The sequence below is a fragment of the Pipra filicauda genome, unplaced genomic scaffold, assembly GCF_003945595.2.
Source record: "Pipra filicauda isolate LSUMZ 115617 unplaced genomic scaffold, ASM394559v2 scaffold231_size1239837_pilon, whole genome shotgun sequence".
Taxonomy (NCBI): Eukaryota; Metazoa; Chordata; class Aves; order Passeriformes; family Pipridae; genus Pipra; species Pipra filicauda.
Window position 1 is genome coordinate 942,446 of NW_024104345.1, and position 19,806 is coordinate 962,251.

Sequence of the window (19,806 nt, forward strand, 5' to 3'; positions counted from 1 at the left end):
AATCTTGGTACCTACTTTGTCCGCACAGGAGTGAAATGCAGCCAGCCCTAAGCAGTGATAACTCCTAAGCCCAGTGTGCTCTGGTGGAAGTCAGTCTCAGAATCTGACATGATATTAGCAGAATACTCCTCCAAGCTCCTCAGCCATCTTGTCTAAAATGCCATATTTGCTTCTAGAGGTTTTCCAGAGCTTTGCTGTTTCTTTTTATGTTGTCTGTTTCCAGCTTTATACTTACTGACAATTATTTGTCCACCTATTCAAAACAGAATGCAATCAAATGCAAAAAGTGCTTCCAAAGCTTTCTCCCCACAGTCAAAGAAGGTCTCTGATGATGAACAGCAGCCTGTTGTTCAGTCTAGCTACAATGGTATGTTAATCCACTGAGGGTGACCAGGGAAACTGGGAGTTTTCTACTCTCATAAAATACCTCAAGCGCCTAGAGGAAGCAAAACCCTCTCCAGTCATTATATAACATCAACTAACTCTTTACAAACTCTAAAGAAAATATGTAGCACATGTAACAATAATGTGAGACAGATGGAAAGAATGTATTCTATGGACACATACTCCGAGACCATGATGAAATATTTCCAGAATCTACTGTCCACAGGAGACCACATTTTTTTTTCTGTTATTCCTTGTTATTTCTGTTATTCTGTTACTCTGTTATTCCTGTTATTTCTGAATAACATTTCTGTTATTCCTTGTTTGGTTGGTTTTTTGTTTTGACTTTTTTTTTTTTAATAGATCCTAGTTATTTAGAAGGTTTGGTAAAGACCTGCTCTAGTCAATGAGGTACCAAAGTGTTGCCAGCATTAAATGGTTGATGACAGTGTATGATTTTTTCATCACAATTAAAACTAAAGGATTCTATACTTATTTGCAAACTTTGTATAGAAATGGTGACATCTAGTGAAATGGGAAAAAAAAACCCACCCAAACCCAAACCAGCCAACATTGAAATTGTATTTTCAGAATCACTCTCAAAGAACTGCATCTAATGTTAGATTTAACTTCTGATGTCAGAAGTCAGTTTCAGCCCTGAAATATTTATCTTGGCCTACATTTCAGCAATATGGAACAGAACGTAAACACGATCTTTAAGGATCCTTAATATATGTTAAGCAGCAATTTAGTTATTTGAGTTGATTGAAGTGGCTACCTGTGTTACATTCCACCGAGTAGTGAAAAGATTTTTCCCAACAAAGGCTTTACTTTTGCTGGGATGACTGACATTGCCTTTCCCAAGCAAGTAAAATTGATAATAATCTCCATCCAGCTTACCACAGTTTATGAAGAAGTTATTAAACAAATTTTATCAGAATAAAAATAAAGGAAAGCATCACACCTGGAACAGATAACGCATTTTTTTCTAATGCAGTTTCCAAAAAGGAAAAATCTTGAACTTCTTTTATTGCTGAGAAATGAGAAAATATAGAAAATTATAAGGAAGTGTTGGTCAGCTGTTGGAAACAGCATATTTTCCACTGAAGAAATTGATGTGTATGTAAACAGGCAATGATTCAATAATTAATGTCAATAATTAAATATTTCAGAAAGTAGTTTGTCACGACATAATTAAAAGGAGGAACAATTCATTCTAACTGATTATTTTTAAATGAAAAGTAGAATTGCACACTGACTTTTTGAAAATACGTTAAAAAAAATCCATTGCAGTGAAATTATATGGGATTTGATTTACCATTATTTGCATCTGATGACTCTGAGATTACTTTTGGAAGACAGCCAGTTGTCTACAGATCAATGGAAAACAAACATTTGTTTTCAGTAGGTGCTCCTGGCACTGTGCTGCATGATTCAGCAAAGCATGCCAAGAAAATTCAGCTTGAAAGTTCCTTCCAAACTATGTAAGGCATTCCATTGCATTTCACAAGTCATGTGCCTGCAACATGTGAAGCCTTATAACCTGTATTTCTGAGGACATTAAAATGCTTTTGAGCTATTCAAAAACTATACATTAGATTAATCACCAAAACTTAAGGTCACTTAGTCATTCTTCTGCATGGAGGATGAAAAAGTGAGGACAATGGAAACCGTGTACAGTGACTATGTACAAAATGCATTTCCTCAAGAGTCTTGAAAATGGGATGCTTTGATCTTATGGCTGCCTAAGCTGAAGTTCATGAAACTAATAAAGTCACAAGCATTGTGGCAAGAATTGATGACAAACTGCTTGCTCACAAGTTTTATTTAAAATCATTCATTTCCCAAAGCCATGCAGAAAAAAAAAACAAACAAAAGAGCTTAGTTTTCCAGTACACTTCAAGTATAAAACCAGCATAGACTATTTCAGATGCTGTGAAAGAAATGTCCTTTCAGAGAATCATATGCCTTATGGGAGGGTTAAAATCTGAAGAGGGGAAACAGTCTGCTTGTAGAAGGAGCTCGGTGCTGGGAGATAGTGTGCTGGGAGTGTTAGGAAGCCCATGCCCCACATACCCCCCACACCCTGGCTCAGAAAGCACCCTCTTGTTCCAGTTTCAAACTCGCTTTCTCCCAGTCTTTTACTTTCCATGGCCTTTATTAATCCCTACCTACATCTTTCACAGAATCACAGATGCATTCACATTGGAAAAGACCTCTGAGATCATCGAGTCCAATCTTTGACCAAACACCACCATGACAACTAGACTATGGCAATAAGTGTCACATTCAGTCTTTTCTTAAACATTTCTGGGGGTGCTGACTCCACCACCTCTCTGGACAGCCCATTCCAGTGTCTAATTACCCTTTCTGTGAAGAAATTCTTCCAGATGTACAATCTGAACCTCTCCTGGCGCAGCTTGAGAGTATGTCGTCTTGTCCCTTGATCTTAGGGATGAGGATTTTCCTTCTGCCAGCCAACAAGGGAAGAAGGGGGAAATCTGCTGCTAGATTTATTGAACCTGACTTTCACATTTGCTTCAGTTGTCCATGCAAAGAGCTTGATGAACTCATCTAGCAAACCAGGAAAGAAAAAAAAAATGAAAAAAAAAACCCGATCCATATTGAATAGTCCTAAAAGCAAGCAAAAGTTGGTATTATATTACAAAGTTATTGTATTAAAACAAACAACCAAAAGTTATCATATGAAAAAAATCTTTTCGGTGGTGCCTAGCAATAGGATGAGGTGAAATGGTCATAAACTAAAACACAGGAAATTCACCTCAACATGAGGAAGAAATTCTTTCCACTGAGGGTGGCAGAGCACCGAAACAGGGAGGTCGTGGAGTCTCCCTCTCTGGAGACATTCCAAACCATCTGGATGCGTTCCTGTGTCACCTGCTCGAGGTGACCCTGCCTTGGCAGGGGGGTTGGATTGGGTGATCTCCAGAAGTCCCTTTCATCGCTAACAATCCTGTAATTCTGTAAAAAGTGACCTTTTCTGAGGGTACCAGCAACACACCTCCTGAGAGGAAACCACCCCAACCCTGCAGCTGTAGCCGAAAGCAGCGATTTTCCCCCCCACAGCCACTTAAACCCCTTCTGTTTTCACCACAGACCTTTCCCCCCCACGGCCTCCGGGAGTCCCGGGCGGGGCTCCAGCCACCGCCCCGGGGGTGGGGAGGCCCGTCCAGCGGCCTCACGGGAGTTGTAGTCGGGCGGGGAGCGGCGGAGCCTCACCCCGGGCCGCCTCTCCGCGACATGGCGGCGGCGGCCGCGCAGGTACCGAGCGACACCTCCCGCACAGCCGCCGGGGGAGCGCGGCGGGGCCGGGGGGGAAGAGGCAGCGCCTGCCAGAGGGAGCGGGGGCGGGGGGGAAGTAACTTCAGCGGCTTCCACTTGTTGCTGCTCGGAGCTGGGTTTCGAGGGGTGGAGCCCCGGAGGGGAGAGAGATGCCGGCGGCCTTTGGGGTGCCGGGGTCGGCCTTGTGGCGGGGTGAGCGCGGGCAGGGCAGGGGCACATCAGCCCGGCATGGGCTCTGGTTGCTGGCCTGGGATACCCCTCGAACGGAGATTCCCCGGCCCTCAGGGGCACCGCCGAGGCGGACATCGGCCACCAGCCAGAGCCAGTGCCCCTGTCATCGTGTCCACCTGGTGAGGGATGACTTTAAACCGACATGAACACCGTCCTCTGTTTTCTCCCCTCCTGCGGCTGTAGGAGGAGCGGAGTCACCCTGCTGGAAACCAAACACCCTCCCGTGTCCGTGCCCTCACCCCGCTATAAAGTGCTGACAGGCAAATATTTGCCGCTTGCCCCTAATCCCGCTTTGCCCTTGTGTCGGCAAATCTCCGGGGGATGGAAAGGGAGAGAGTTTTGCTGGCACACGGGGCGGCTGGGTCTGTCTCCAGAGCAGATGCCGGGGTTGCAGCCTCCTCCTCCGGCTTATGTTGATCCTGGTAATCCAGAGTGAGCAAGGAAAAGGGAAAAAAGAAAGGTTTTAGCGAACTAGTTGTCCGCCGCCTTTGTGCTCTGGATTCTCCTCGGTGGTGAGTCCTGCGGTGGTGAGTTGGACTGTGGAGGGGCTGTGCCGTGTTTTGGAAGCTGGTGAATTCCTTGTTGCTGCAGCTGCCTGTTCAGGAGCTCAGGACCCGGCTGTTTTCTGCCTGGGTCATCGCACCCACCCTCCTGCTGATGTTTGCAAGGTTTGTTTCACATACAGAGTTGGTCGGCTGCAGGTGTCACAGTCCTGGTTCTGCTTCTCACTTGAAACCAAGTTTAAAGTTTCAAGTTTAAACAGAGGGAGCAGTACCAGGCCTTTGCCTCTTTAAGGCTGAAGATCGAAAGTGGGTGTTTAATTTTATCTAGCTCAGACTTCACGCACACACGAGGCAAGCTAGGATGAAACTTTGAGGGTAAAACATGTTCTCTGTCTTGTCAGGAACAAGGCAACGTGTTCTTTCTTGATGTTATTCTTATTTTCACTTCTGACACGGTGCTTCAGAACATGCGGCAGAGGAGATAGACTGCCTTGCAGTAGTGTGTTTTATGTTTTCCAGATTTTATTGTGTACAAGGCAGTTTCCTGTAGTCTTTAAATGATCCTCGTGGGAGTGCTTGAATTTAAAAAATGTTCTAGATAATCCAAATAGTGTCTCCAAACATTCACATTCAGAAGACTGCACTGCAGTTAAAAAGTTGTATTTTAGATGCTTTGGTGCAAAACAAGTGATAGCCTATTTTGCTCTGCTTGTTGTAGTAAAGACAACGCAGAAAGAATCGTGTCCTGCAGAATATACCACCTAAGGAGTCTTTCTGCTGTGCCTTTTGCAATCAGATATGTCTATCTCATATTGGCCTCATTAGCCACCAGCATGCTTGTAACAAATGTGGATAGAGCCTTCCTAAATCTTCGTCATGAAGCCTAGCCATGATATTTGACAGCATTTGTTGTAAACATGGTTTCACTACTTCTTCTGAAGAGCCTGTTAGTTTGTTATGGAGTCTAATTTTCACGTATAAAAGAGTCTCTTATGTACACCATCTGATAACAGTGAGTGTATTGTATTTGCAGTCCCTCTCTCCACTGCTAGAGGGTTACATAAAAGGAATAGGAATTTGTCCTAATGTCCTGGAGGCCAGGATCCTCTAAGACTTGTTCTGTGAGTGATCCAAATCTAAACAAACAACTAGGGAGAGAAAACTCTTAAAGATGTAAAGAAAACTATGTAAAATTGTGGAAATTATGCGATGCATTCAAGGAAAAGTAATGCTGATTTTTTTTTATCTCAAATTGTTATTTGTTTTTCTTAGTTGATTACATTTAAAAATTAACTATTGCCTATTTGTCACATAAACCCTGAACTCTTCTAGTATTCTTTAGATGTTGTTGAGATTATTAAACTGAAGGGAACTGTAAGAGCCCTGAGTGCTTTCATTGTTACATATTACTGGGTTTGTTTATTTGTTTGTATTACTATGTTTTTATGTGTTTGGTTTTGCCAAAGCAAGGAAACTTTTTAGCAGCTTGTATCCAGTCTAGTTCATATTTTCATGTAGTAATTCCTCTTTGTCCAGGGAGTGGTGGCTGTTTGTGTCCAAAAATTCTGTAGTAGTACTAATTTAAAGTACTTTGCCCAAATGTATTCTGAAGATGGTTTCACACTTGTAACACTGGTAGAAGGAGCAGAGCCTTTTTGCAGAGTGCCTGGATGTCAGTGCTTGGTACAGTGCTGGGAAACTTGCTGCGCAGGGCCTTGACTTGTATACCCTTCCCTGTGATTTAATATTTTTGTCCATCAAAGTATTCTGTGTTTGTTCATGGTATAGTGATCTCAGCAAAGATATTTATAAACAGTTAACCCCTGAATGTGTCCACCATGACATTTAATTTCTTGCTGGGAAGAAGGATGAGAACAGGAAAGCTCTTGCTGCTGTTACAAGCCAGTTTAGGTTTTGAAAGTGAACCGGTTGGATCAGGGTATCCCTGAATAATTGGGCTCATGCCACGCCTGCGTCATCTGCGAGCCTGTCTGTTCCCAGCCGGCCCAGCAGTTGCAGTCTCATACAGGCCTCTCTTCCAAACTTTGGGGCTTGAAACTTTGAAATTTCCCCTTCCCTACAGAATGGTGACCTACACTAGAAAACCCACAAGAAAAGAGGGAGAGGAAATACTCTGTTCTTCCTGCTGCAGAGGAAGGAAAACAAGAGTTCTTTCTGTTGGCTCTGGGGAAACATGAAGCACTTGGTGGCCTGTCAGTTTGAGTTGTCTCAGCGTGCTTTTCACTTGCCTTGCCCTCTATTTGATCTCCATGCATGTGACCAAAACCTGTAATTTTCAGTGTTACAGGTTGCTAGTTCACTGGGAAGTATATATAGGCCAGGAGTTGTCCTAGGGAGCTGCCACTGCTGTTGGACATGTGCAGTGCTACTGGTGGGCAAGTCTCAACACCCACCTGCCAAACTTCCCAAAACCATTAACTGGAGGAAGCCTTTTCAAGTGCCTTTGAAACTTTGTCTTGGAAAGCCTGTGTGGAGTGGTAGATACAAAGGTAAAAAATCCTGCTAAGGAAAGGTCCCATTCCAAAGAGCCAGGATGTAATGGTTGTTGCTTTTAACCTATCCCAAAGTCTCGGAGATGGCTGAAATGCTTTAGTCAGGCTGAGCTTGCTGAGGGAGTTAACAAAGCTCAGAGACCAACTTTGGAGACTTGAAAAACATGAGAGTTTTTGAAATCTCCAGGCTTGGACAATGAGCAAGTTGGGTGTCATGAATCACCAACACTCCTTTGCAGCTGGAAGTCCTCTGCTGTTTCTATTTCTGTAGGTGTCTACAGGGTGCTCCTCAGAGTAGCACCTGAGCATCAGGTGTATGGCTTGAAGAACGTGTGAATAGTTGTGCGAGTTATGGAGTGGAAGAGCAGGTTTTGTGGCAGGGAGGGCACACGGTGACATGGGGAGAATGGTTTGGGAGTATGAGAGCACAAATGGGGAAAAACCTTTTAACTTCTGAATGAAATTTATCTTTTCAGCTCACCATACAGGCAGAGGGATGCCTTCTTGAGGGGGAGTGAAATAGGATGGGAGCAGCTGAGAAGAAGCAAGTCTTTGGGAGAGTTATGGTTAGGTTAATTGGTAGATATTAGTAAACAAGGTAGAACTCCTGACATGGGGCGAGGTCTGGTGTGTTCTAAGGAAAAAGGGCAGACGAGTTTGTTAAAAGTGATACTAGTGCAATTCCTGTTATCAGAAGAGTGCTCTTCTCTTTGTAAACTGACTGCTTCCTCAAACAGGGAATTTCTCTGGTCATGAGATAGGGCTGAGACAGGGTTGTCTTTGTGAGATATGTACAAGCCTGTTTGAAGAAAGTGATTGTTTGAGTTCATGTTGTTCAACAGGAGTCTCTGTCTCTCCTCTGATGCAAAGTCTGATCCCTCGTCCTGTGTGGCAAAGTTCAGTGTAAGGTTTTAAAGAGTTTTAAACCAGGTCTTAGAGTGGAGGTGCAATTCAGTAGGTGCAGCATTAAAAAAAATTGTTAGGGTTGCCAGCTTTGCCCACATGAGGTTAAAAATTAACTCTGTCTCATGGAATTCTTACCATGCCACTGGTATAGTCATGTCTGTTGCCTAGTTTTGATCTTTTTCTAAGAACAGGTTGCAAATACAAGGAATAGAGCTGGAATGCAGGTCAGTTGTTCATAGAAAGGGAAGATTGTACAAAGAAATTTATAAAACTTTACTGATTCTTCTGTGTCAGTCTCTCTTTCAGATTAGGGGTACAAGAAGTATTTTATGAATGTTGTTAGTTTGTGCACCTATGCTGTAAAATGCATATCCCTAGAGCACAAGAGCCTTCCCACAAAAACAGCTTTACTCTAAGGAGTCCTTAACTATAAAATGCTTCTTCTCTGTGAGGCATTTGTGAAATACATGATTGTTTTTATGCACTTCATCTTGTTACTCTATTCTGCTATGCCAAAATAAACTTCAAAACAAGGTTTGTGTGTATCAACATGTGGAAAATCCAGCAGGAGTTTGCAGCATGGTCTTATACTTGAGGTACTAGAAGAAATAAACATTCCTTTAAAATGTTTTTGTTTGTCATTGAAATGCGAAGGTTTGTTGGTGTAGAAAATGCAGGGGGAAGATTAATTTAGCAAGAAAATTTCACTTCTCAGAATGGAAACCCTAGCTGACATTAAGGCTGTGCCTGCCTTTTGTTTTTAGTTGTCCTATGTATTGTAGTCCAGCGTGTGTTTATATCAGTCACATTTCTTTGCATGCAGTGTTAAAGCACAAAGGTTTGGGTTGCCCAGTAAAAGCGTGTGTGTGGTTATGACAGAAGAGTCACTCTGTCCTTTTTACAACTCACTTCAGACTCTTACTTCCAGCAAACAGTTCTTCAGCTTCATGAATGTGCAGCTTTATGTACCTGCATGGTACAAAATGGGAAAAGCTAGCAGCACAGTTGCCAAGAATTCCACTGGGGCTCTGTTTCCTGTAACAACAAAGTACCAAGTAGTTTTTCCAGACAATTACTGGAATGAAATTATTTAGCTAAATCAGTGGTGTTGCGGTCCTGAGAGTTAGGGATTTTCTTTTCCCAGTTCTTTCTTCATCTTTGCTGTGAGGTTTGTATTCAGTGTTCTTTTGTTAGTGTGTCTTGTAGCCAACTGTATGACTAGATAGGTTGGGGTTTTTTTTCCACAGTGTGCTTTGCTGTTATCAGTCAGTATCTGCTTTTATAGGACAAATCATGTTCACACCACGCAAGGGAATAACACAGTTAAGGTTGTTGTGACTCACAAACATAAGTTTTATCTCAGTATCCTCCCTTGTCTGTTTCGTTTCATATGGAATGTTAGAACAGGCATAGGACTGCAGGCACCAAATATTTAAAGGTGTTATGATACCGTTGAGGGACATGTGATGAAATGTCCTTATTTATAATGGCTAGACCAGAGTAGTTATGTTAACAGGAAATATTTCTGTAAGCAGTACAAAGTAGTGGATCTTGGTTTCCGATGAGTAGTTCTTGTAAATCTGATTTACTGCTTAGTTGAATTACACCAAGTCTGCAGTGTGAACTCTGCTCTTAGAGTACGCTGAAGATGCACGAGTGGGGAGTGGATTCTCTGATATCAGGCTATAACAGAGGTCTCACTGCAGCCTTTTTATCAATGAAGGGACACTCTGCTCATGGACTTCCTCCCAAATTACTGTTCTGATTGCGCATGGGGGAGTGTAATATTTTGAGGACAACTACCTTCTGTCAAAGTTGGCCAAAACTGACCAATGAAGTAAAAAAAAATGTACCTGCTGAAGATGCAGACATGATGTAGAAAATTTTATACAATCAGATTAAAAGTAGGTCATTGTAACTACTCCACTAACCAATTTAATTACAGTCATTAAACTTTGTTTCCTGTTTTATATGTGTCTCACTCCCCTTCAGGTAAATCTTTTCTTTTCCTGGACGTGGGCTATTTCCTTTCTGCTTCTTTCTTTAATCTCCAGGATATCCTCCTCTGTAAAGAAGATTGTCACCCCCACACTAGTACTTATGCCAGCAAGAGAGGCAGAAGCCACCTTCAGAGATCAGCAGGCACAGCCCAAGAGCGTGAGGAGGGACTGATGACGTGTTGCCTCCTCTGTGCCACATCTTTAGTGTAGCTGCACTGATGTCATGGCAGCTCTGCAGTTCTTGTGCAAGTTAATGCCATCAGCCTTAGTCCAGTGCTGTTATGTTGTTATGTAAGAGGTAACGATGCATCATCTGAAAAGCTTTTGACCCGCAGCAGGTCATTTGTGCCTGACGAAGTATCATGCTGTTTTCACATAGCAGATATTTACATAATAGGATAGGAAATGCTGGAGGAACAAGGTTGTGCTCCAAAGAATTCTGTGATCAGGAAGGATTAGATCAGGTGTTTACAGAAGTTCTTCCTATTTTGAAACATTGAGAAACCAGCTAAGGTACGTTACCAGCTTTCTTTGCCACTGGAAGTGGGAGCTCTGCACCTTTCTGAGGGATGGACTGTGCTTTCTAAGAACACCTCTGGAAGGACCATGGAGGGCAGAAGTACCTTTCTCCCCATTTTGCAGAGGAGAAGGCAAGTAAAAAAGCTTCAGCACATTTGCCTTATGTAATAGCCCAGGTCAAAAGATCCCCTTCACCTCTGGGAAGAGAAGGGGTTAAATGCATGTCTCAGGGTTGGGAGCTGATGCAAGGAAGGGGGAGCTGTGAGACCTTGCTCCAGGTATTGAGAAAAGGGGTGACAGGGAGTAGACAGAGGAGCGGACTGTGCAGCTACATCCCTCCAGCTGACTTGTGTTCTCTGTTCAGGATTTTCACATTCTGCCTAGGAGATCCCAATGGGAATAAAGATGCATGTCTTGGGCACATTTGACACAAGAGAATCAACCCATTGGGAACACAACCTTCCCCTGCGCTGTGCCACTGAGCTGTTGTGACTTCTGGGCAAACACACTCATTTAAGCAGTGCTAGTGGTGCTGGGGAAACTCTAAACTGCCTTAGTCCTCCTCCAGTGAATATCTGACTGGGCACCCTGCTGGGAATTAGCACTTGGCAAGGTCCCGTGCTGTGCCTGTCTGCTGTAGGATGCCCCATATCCTCCTCCCTGCTAGTTATTGCAAAATAAGGGCTCAATTCCCAATTACCTTATCTTCCAGGCTCTTTGTACGTGCCTGCTGTTGGCCTGGTCATTGTTTTCCTGGCATGCCTCTTTGTGCCTCTGAAGTCTTGAATGGGAGCTTATTCTGGCCTTTGGGAAGGACAGGCAAGATCCCCTTATTTGGTCCTTGCTCTTTTCCTTCTTTGTGTGAGGAAAAGCATTTGCTTTGGTCACACTTTTTAGCTTGCATTGCCCACATGGCACAATCTTCTCACTTAATCTTTTTGTAGCAGTTGCCAAACTGAACAGCTATGGCTGATGTTACTGTGTGTGCTTACAAAAGGAAACATTGACTCAGTCGGATTGTTATTCTTGCTTTTCTTTGTTGGTACCCAAGCTCAGCAAGTTACCCGGAAGTGTGGTAGTTCCTATGGTTCACTCAGTAGAATCAAGGTAGGAGTCTTGGGTATGTAATATTGTTGATTTAGGGTAAAAAATTGTGTTTGACACCACAGAAGGTCATCTGGCCTTCTCTCCCCGAAGCTACCCAGTTGTGGTGGCCAAGGCCCTTCACCGGATGGCACATGGCCCATGTGACACTTGAGTCATAACATAACAACTGCCATCAAAATATGGAAATGGAAACTAGCAGGTAACGAAAGACAGGTATTCAGAGAAACACACTGGTAAGCCTAGTTTCACCCTTCTCTTTATACTTTATCGTGTTTCTGTCTCTGTGGCTTTGTTAAGGTTTGCTTTGCTTCAAGTGGAAAAGAATAGGGGATCACATCAGGATCATTTTGTAACAATACCGTGATACATAGGGAAGGATGGTCCATTTGATTAATTCAGACACCTACATCAGCCATGCCAATTTAGTTCTTTTGGGAGTGAAAGAAAGGAAAGAGAAAGGAGATGTAATAATTTGACCTAGTCACATTACATTTCAAAAATTTGTAAGATTTTAATTAAAACTTAATTTCATCGTGGTTAATCTTGAATTATAACAAAAGCACTGAAACGTAACAGCAAATTTTCTAAAGATTCAGTATTTTGGGTGTTGTACTTGCTTGAAAATTTGGCTGTACCACTGCAGATGGAATTCTGAACAACCTTTGAACAGGATGCTTAGTAAGTTCCCTATGCGGTTTCTGTGTGGCCTTTTTTTTTTCTGAATGATTGTTCCCAGATTAGTGTTTGAAAGTTTGGATCCCCAGGCATGGTTATTTTAGTAAAGCATTTTAGGCTTTTAATTAATTTTACTTACAGAAAGATTATCTATGAGTGCTAGGTATAACTCGTCGTCCTAAGCAAGGGAGGTGGTGCATGGTATGTTTATCCGGCCAGGGATGTTGTAACAGAGCTTAAAATAAAGTGGTGTCCTCTTACATGTGTTGGGAACAGTGGGTTCTGAGAACGGGATGAGAGGTGTTTCTCATGCTAAAACCAGGCTCCAGTACTACATCTTTTAGTAGTTCTTATGCATTAAAAGTACTTTACAGTGCCAGAGAATCAAGAACGTATCATTTTTTGATTCCTTGGTCCCTGCCTACTCCATGTCTTGAAAGTTTCCCTGAAATGGAAAAGTTGTCATATCTTTTTACTCTGCAACCTGTAGGGAAGATCTAGCAGAGTGCTTCGAGAGGGAAAATCACATGTCATTGGAACCTCCATCAGGGTCACAAGATGGATTGCATGAAATGCCAACCTGAGCTGGGCTGTACAACTGACTGTGTTGTATCTACAGTAAGAGAAAATCACTCTCTGAGGTTTGCTCAGTAGTTTTGAAAGATATAACTGAAATGGAAAGTGAAATCTAGAAGGAAATAAAAAAGGATATTCCTGGAAAAGAGTTGGCCTTGGAATTCATCACTAAACAGGATCTAAAATGCCAAAGCACCTCTCTGATGCTCATTTGAGCTGATAAAAACTTTCATTTAATTTTGTTTTTTACAGTTGCAGGTGTTACAGAGAAAAATAACCAGCGTCAACCCAATGGTCATCAAGGATATGAACTCTGCTGTTTTTATCTAGATGGATGAAAAGGTTAACAGCCCAGAAGGGGAGTTCCTTTTGTTTTCGAGATGGCAGCAACTAGTGGTGAAAGCCAACTGCAGCGGATTATCAGAGACTTGCAAGGTACAGTGCCATGCTGGCAGAGGCATTCTGTGGGCTGGACTGCATCCTCTGTGTTTTAGATAACACAGAGTAGAAGTTGTGTTTTCAGTTGTTACTCTTTCATGCAGCCATTATAGCAACGTAATTCAAGGTGTGTGATGTGACTGACGTTTTTTTGTGAAACAAGTGCTGTACCTTCTCCAGGACCCTAAATTCCTAAATCCTGCAAATTTAAACATACAAGATAAGAAATAAGAAATATTTTTCATGCAAGATAAGAAATAATTTTTAAATATATTTTAAAAAAAGGTGTCTGTGGAGTGTGCATTGTGAGCTAGGACTTTGAGATAAGAAGGCCTGATTTTTAGACCCTTCCTTGATGGGAAGCTGGTGTGGAGTTGCTGCTAATGTGGGAAGGGAAAAAAACCAGGAGGCCAAACCAAACTAGGAAGGGAGATCCAGAGGAAGAGTGCTGGCAAATTGAACCTGCTGTTCTTGCTTCTTACTTATCCTCCACTAGAAGTAGCCAACCTAATTTTCAACAGTTCTGTTGCAGGCAGAATTGGCAGCAGATTCTTAACAGTTTGCCTGCTCTCTGTCCAAACCAGCTGCTTATACAAAGATCCGGATATTTTTCCTTTAAATTTTTATTAAATATAAAGTATATGCACCAAAACTGGGAACCTTGATCTTCCCACAATATAAAAAAATGAGATCTATGTACCTGCTAACAAGAAGAGATTTTAATTTGCAAAGGCGATCGAGTCGGACTGGGAGCTGAGGCTCACTCAGTCACCTGAATTAAGTACAACACCCAAGTGGAAAGCAAATTCAAAATCAGTAATTTCTGATGCTGAGAAGTACACCCATTGGGGGTTAGGGTGTCCAGGAGGACAACAGAGTTTGTTTTGACTTGAGTTTTCCTCACCCACTACAGCTGTACATTTGAGGGAAGAGAAGTTGCTGTATGCTTTTTTTATGTAAATTATTTTCCCCGTTTGTGTTTGTAACCAGCACAAGCTGAACCTTCCTGAATAAAGCATGGAGAAGATAAATGTGCTGACCGAATGACTGTTCTCGTGTTACTGATCCCCTTTAGCAGATTACATGCTTTGTCCTTTCTAATCAGAATTCTGTTTGTTCTGTGGCAATACCTTAATGTGCACATGAAACAGCAAAAAGTTATTTCTCTTTTCTCTGCTGAGGTAGCAGTTAGCAATTGTCTGTTACCAGTTTTTGCTATGTGTCAGAAGTGCTAAGTGTCCTTTTAAGAAGAAGAAATAGTCCACACAGCAGGTTGACATAACTTGAGCTCTAGTTTTCTTACAGGTGGTCTTAAATTGCAAGCATATCAGTAATTTTTTTGCCCTGTCATTAAGACATTTCAGCCAAAAGAAACTGAATACACATGCAAAATATCCGTGAAGAAACCGTTTATTTAGTTGTTTATGGATTCAGTGCTATATATCATTTGCATTAGTTAACTATTTTGGTGTCTTGTTTCACAGATGCTGTGACTGAGTTAAGTAAAGAATTTAAAGAAGGAGGGGAACCGATCACAGATGACAGTGGCAACTTGCAAAAATTCTCCTACAAGCTTGAGTACCTTCTACAGGTAGAAAATGATGTGTGTCATTTGTAATCCACCAGCAAAGCTCAGCCTTGTTTTCTCTTACTGCCTGTTCAATATGTGGGGTTTAACTCAAATAATCATAAATGTCCAACTGAGTCTCTTTTTATTTTTTTTTTGTGTGTGTCTGGTAAGTGGACTGAAATGCATGCTGCTTATTGTACTTATTTCAAGTGAAAATAAATGTAATCAAAAGGAAGAGCTGGCAGTTTGACTGAAGAATGTAAGGCATTTCTTCATGGATCTGAAAGATCTGAGCTTGATTTTAGAGATACATCCTGCTAAGTTATCCTGGAAAAACTGTGGTAATGAGTTCTTGACAACATTTTGATGCAAAATAAATACTAGTGAGCTGTTCATGGTGCAAATATAGTAGTGTGAGTAATTTACAGAATTTTTGGCAATTTCACTTCAGAAATTCTTTTTTATTGTATGGAAGGCTTAATGCAAAATGCTGATTTTTAATCTGGAGTGCTATTTTTTTTCCCCATCCTCAAAATTTGAGTAAAAGAGAACATTGCTGGGCAAATTCAGTTTGCATAGTGTCTTGTCCACATGTACTGTAATCATGTCGCTGATTGCAACAAAGACATGCTAATCTAGCTTTAATCTAGGCAAGGGAGTTTTAATTGAGTTGCAGAGGCTTCAGCAGAAGCTGAAGAATCCTTCGGGATTTGAGTGGCCCAAGCTGCAACTGGTTGTTAGTTCATCACTCTTGAACAGCTGCCGAATCTGTTGTAAATCTTTGTTTTGGCAGTTTTGAAAGGATGTCTGTATTTTAAAGAGACTCAAAACATTTTTATCTGTTACTGTCTGTAAAGTAGCTTTTGTAACTGCTGGATTGCATCAGCACAATGCAATGTCTCCTTCCTTTGTGAATACACTGGCTAAAGCTAAGAGGAGTCATGAAAGCTCATATTACTGGGAGAGGAACAGAATTCCAAGTAGCTATATATAAATATATTTATAGTTAAGTTTTGCTCATTGCATTTTGTTTTCCTCATTTAAGTTTGACCAGAAAGAAAAAAGCACATTGCTGGGCAACAGAAAAGACTACTGGGATTATTTCTGTGAGTGTCTGGCAAAAATCAAAGGAGCTAATGATGGAATCCGCTTTGTCAAGTCTATTACAGAAGTAAGTATATCAGCTAAGTATTGTAATATGTGGTTTATGCTTTGGTAGGTCTTTTTAGAGAGCATTAGAAACAAACCAAAAAACTCCACTGCTTTTAACATATAGCAAAAAAAATAGGAGATTTTTATTTGTTGATTCTCATGTAAAGTATAAAAATGCAAGGTTACCTTTTTTACTAGAGCATTAAATTAGGTAGGATTAGATAGCTTGACTCCTGTTTCGAAGGCCACTTAAAACAAGTGAATGGACCTGTTTGGTTGTGCCCTGCCTTTTCATAAACTTAGTGCCATTTTCTCTAAAAAGAAGTGAAAAATTAAGTCAAGGGCAGAGCCTGCCATCTTTAGCACAGCTTACAGCAGGACTTGGCTCTAAGATGAAAGGTTCACCGTATTTGACATTTCTTAAGACCTTTTCAACTGGTCTGTAGAGTTGAGGAGGACTGACTGAGAGCAGCAATTTCATCTTCTGTCTCAGCTTTGTTCCTCTGTGTGAAATAGCATGATGAAATGACTTGGAATGGTTGTCTTTATTACCTGGGTTAAGCTGTTATGAACAGCACAAAAAGCCTTGTTTCTGTTATATACAGTAATAAAAGCTTAATCTTGTAAAAGCCATGTTATGTCTTCAGCTCAATAAGTGGGTGGAATAAATACTGTGAGAAGCTTTCTGTGTTGATCCTGTCTGAGTCCTTAGAACCGTTTGAAGATTTTCCTTGTGGGTAGAAGAGGCGGTGGTGTGGTGGTGCCGGCCAGCATTGTCGTGATGCTCGGTGCCATTATCTGTGAGCAGGGCTAACTTGTATTGGCAAGTTACTATTTACAGCACATTTCCCTATTAGCAACTCTTCCACAGCAGCTCTAGATAATGTTGTTTTGATCCATCTGAAAAAGAACCATGATACTGTAGCAGAGGCAGGCCCTGAGTTCTCTACCTTGCTTTCTTCTCCCTGCAACTTCAACAGTATTAAATTTTGCTGTTGCAAGGTGAACAATCCAAGGAAGGGCTCCAGTTTGTTTTACCAATGGGAAGGAAAAGAGGGGAGAGACATGGAAATTTGATTTGAATTTCCCATTACTTCCAGGAAGACTGGCAAAGTAAGGACAGTAACTGCTGCAGCAGGAAAGATCCTCTGACTATAGATAGTGACCCCTAAAATCTCAGTAGGAGTAGCCAATCCGATTTCTCTGCAAAGGTGATTGTGCTGTAGTCTTTAACAGTCTGTTGCCTGTGGTATGACCTGCATATTACCACACGTAAAGACTTTGCTTTTTCCTCCTTCACTACCTCTGGCTGCTTGATTGTTAGCACAGTATCAGAAGTTATTGTTTGGAAGTAGGATACTTTCTATTTCAAATTATGTGCAACTACAGAATTTAGCTTGTGGAAAACTTCTTTTAACTTTATTAACTTGTGCTTTAGGAATATGAACACTTAAAAAAGAATCAATCAGCCATTTCAGATAACTGAACTGGCAGACTTGGGTCCATGACACAAAAATATGTTTGTTATTTCCCTTAATTACAGGTAGAAATCATCAGCCAATCTTTGAACCTGGCTGGATAGAACACAAAGGTTTCCAAATGTCATTTATTTGCTCATGGAACAAGACTTTGACTTTCAAAGGTGGAAGTGAACAGAAAGGAAAAAGCAATGGCAGTTAATTTTAAGAATGATCAAACATTCAACAGCATAATGCCTCCCCTTCTGCTCTGCCTTTAGTACTTCTAATATTAGGGTGCATGATAGGCTAGAGAGGTGGAGCAAGGAGGCAAATGGAATACCCTGGAAACTGTTATCTGTTAATTACAGAGGGCTTTATTCTTTATGGCAGTAGGTGAGCAGGGAGTTCTGATCATTCTCCTGTTCCTTTCGAAAAGTGATTACACTGAATACACATCTTTCCAAATCTTGACAGCCATACATTGCACCTTAGCTACAGTGTTTGCTGTCTACATGGAAACACTTCCAAAGCCAGACGCTGCCTGCCTCCCTGATTGCTAGTAGGGCTCTAGCGGGCGGTGGCATGGTTTTGCTTCCTAGTCAAATAGTCTTTGGCTATTTGTAGCTGCATATACATTTTCCTCTAGTCCTTATCATGTACATTTGTTCTGGTATCTCCATGCTTAAAAAAGGCATTGCAATTTAAATTGATAAACCAGTGGGAGTAAGGATAGGATTAATTCTGTGGCTTCCAGTGGGGGTTTTTTTGGACAGTTCTTAACGTATTCACTAAATGTGCCTAGTTAGGAAAAACGCTTGTAAGCTTCTGTGCACAGGGTGGGCATAGCATCTCCCTGAAGAAATCTTCAGACATCTCCAGGGTGAATGAAGGTGAAAACCTGTTGATAAATTAAACTTGTTGTTTCTGGGGTATTTAGTGTTTGGGGACCATGTTTTTTGCATTTTGTGTCCTATAGAATCCAAAACAAAAAACAGTAAAAACTGTTGCTTTCTTTGCTCCACATTTCATTTATGTTCCTTTTATAAAGAACATTTTTGTATGTAATGGGTTACTGAGCTAAATGAGGAACCTGTGTCTTACTTCAGAGCATAAGCCCGGTAACAGCAAAAACATGGAAGTTGAGAGTTTTAGGTATTGCTGTTACTTCACCACAGTGGAATATTGATCAGCAGGAGAGAAAGCTTGTGTGGCCTTCTTTTACACTAACTTTTCAAGCAAAGTTTACAGTAACCTACCAACTTGTGCCTCAACCCATCTAATATTTGTCTTGTCTTCTGTTTTAGATAATGAATTTATTTGCTTTGTTAGTTGGATGAGCAGTTTGGTGAGAAATTCTTTCAACACGTTCCATTTCCTTTCCTAAATTGATTACTGATTTTGATGGAAAGAAAAAGTGAAACACTACTATTCAGAGTTTCACTATTTTGCAGGACAGAAAATGGTTCAGATGTAAAAGACAAAACAAAATATCAACCCCCGAAGTCAATAGCTATAACAAAATTCAGTGCTGAGTTTTGTGATTCTGCTTATGTTGACTTAACAGCTGTCTTCCTAAAGAGATCCATCAGTTTCAGTCATGCAGCTGCTCTTGGTCTGAAGTAAGAATTAAGAATACTTAACGGATAAGTATTAAGAAAGGCTTTTTGCATCATCTGGGGTTACTGTGTCCATGGGGATGTATATTTGTATATGTGTACATTTTTGTTCTGTGACTAGACCTTTCCTAAAGCTCTTCCAGCTGTGACCATAAACATCTTAAGCATCGTTCAGCAGTCACTTCTGGCTTTGCTGGGCATATTGAGGTTTTGGCTTATATTGGGAATTGTCCTTAGCATAGTCTGTACTCAGGTACTCCATATATTCTATGATTCATTGGTCCTGTGATGCCTTTTTTAGTATTAAAAAGTGGACAACAGCCAGCTGTCGAAAGAAATTTATCCTTCAAAAAAGATTCCACCCAATGACAGACTTGGGAGAAGGTGTCTCTCAGTGGCAGTTCTTCCTGCTTTCCTTGACAGCTTTTTCCTTTACAGTGGCTTACTGTGAGGTTTTTTTTATGGCGCTGCGTAGACTGTTCTGGCCATGTTTCTACATGATTACAAATGATATTTAGAATTTTCTTGTGGTTTCTCCCTTCCAGCTAAGAACATCTCTTGGAAAAGGAAGAGCATTTCTTCGTTACTCCCTGGTTCACCAAAGGCTAGCAGACACCTTGCAGCAATGTTTTATGAACACCAAGGTGACCAGGTGAATAGCAAAGTACCTTGTTAACTAATGGGTGTTTGCTCAGTGTGATCTAGCAACATCACCTAGTAGCTATTGAAAGAAGTTGAATCCCTTCCAAATGGGTGGCTTAGAGAGCTGGTAATAGGATATGAAGGATAATAGACCTTCTGGCCTAGGTCACTGGTTCATATCTATCTTGGGCTTGTAAAGATTGAAAGTTAT

General features: G+C 41.3%; 1 protein-coding gene and 1 long non-coding RNA gene across 4 annotated transcripts in view; one reads left to right on the top strand and one right to left on the bottom strand.

The window, feature by feature from the left end:
• Window positions 1-2,179: 2,179 nt before the first annotated feature.
• On the bottom strand, window positions 2,180-3,656 carry LOC120323309. The gene is made up of 2 exons (XR_005563638.1): window positions 3,504-3,656; window positions 2,180-2,958 (listed from the first exon to the last, which is right to left on the bottom strand). It is a non-coding gene; the product is annotated as an uncharacterized LOC120323309 (long non-coding RNA).
• The window catches only part of FYCO1 (FYVE and coiled-coil domain autophagy adaptor 1), a 45,920-nt gene continuing 29,711 nt past the window's right edge, over window positions 3,598-19,806 (top strand). For all 3 annotated transcript variants that reach the window (XM_027748545.2, XM_039381561.1, XM_039381562.1), the window contains exons 1-5: window positions 3,598-3,666; window positions 12,970-13,152; window positions 14,640-14,746; window positions 15,771-15,896; window positions 19,499-19,605. In XM_027748545.2, coding sequence (XP_027604346.2) covers window positions 13,098-13,152; window positions 14,640-14,746; window positions 15,771-15,896; window positions 19,499-19,605 — 395 coding nt within the window. In that variant the 5' untranslated portion in view covers window positions 3,598-3,666; window positions 12,970-13,097. The remainder of the gene's footprint in view (window positions 3,667-12,969; window positions 13,153-14,639; window positions 14,747-15,770; window positions 15,897-19,498; window positions 19,606-19,806) is intronic.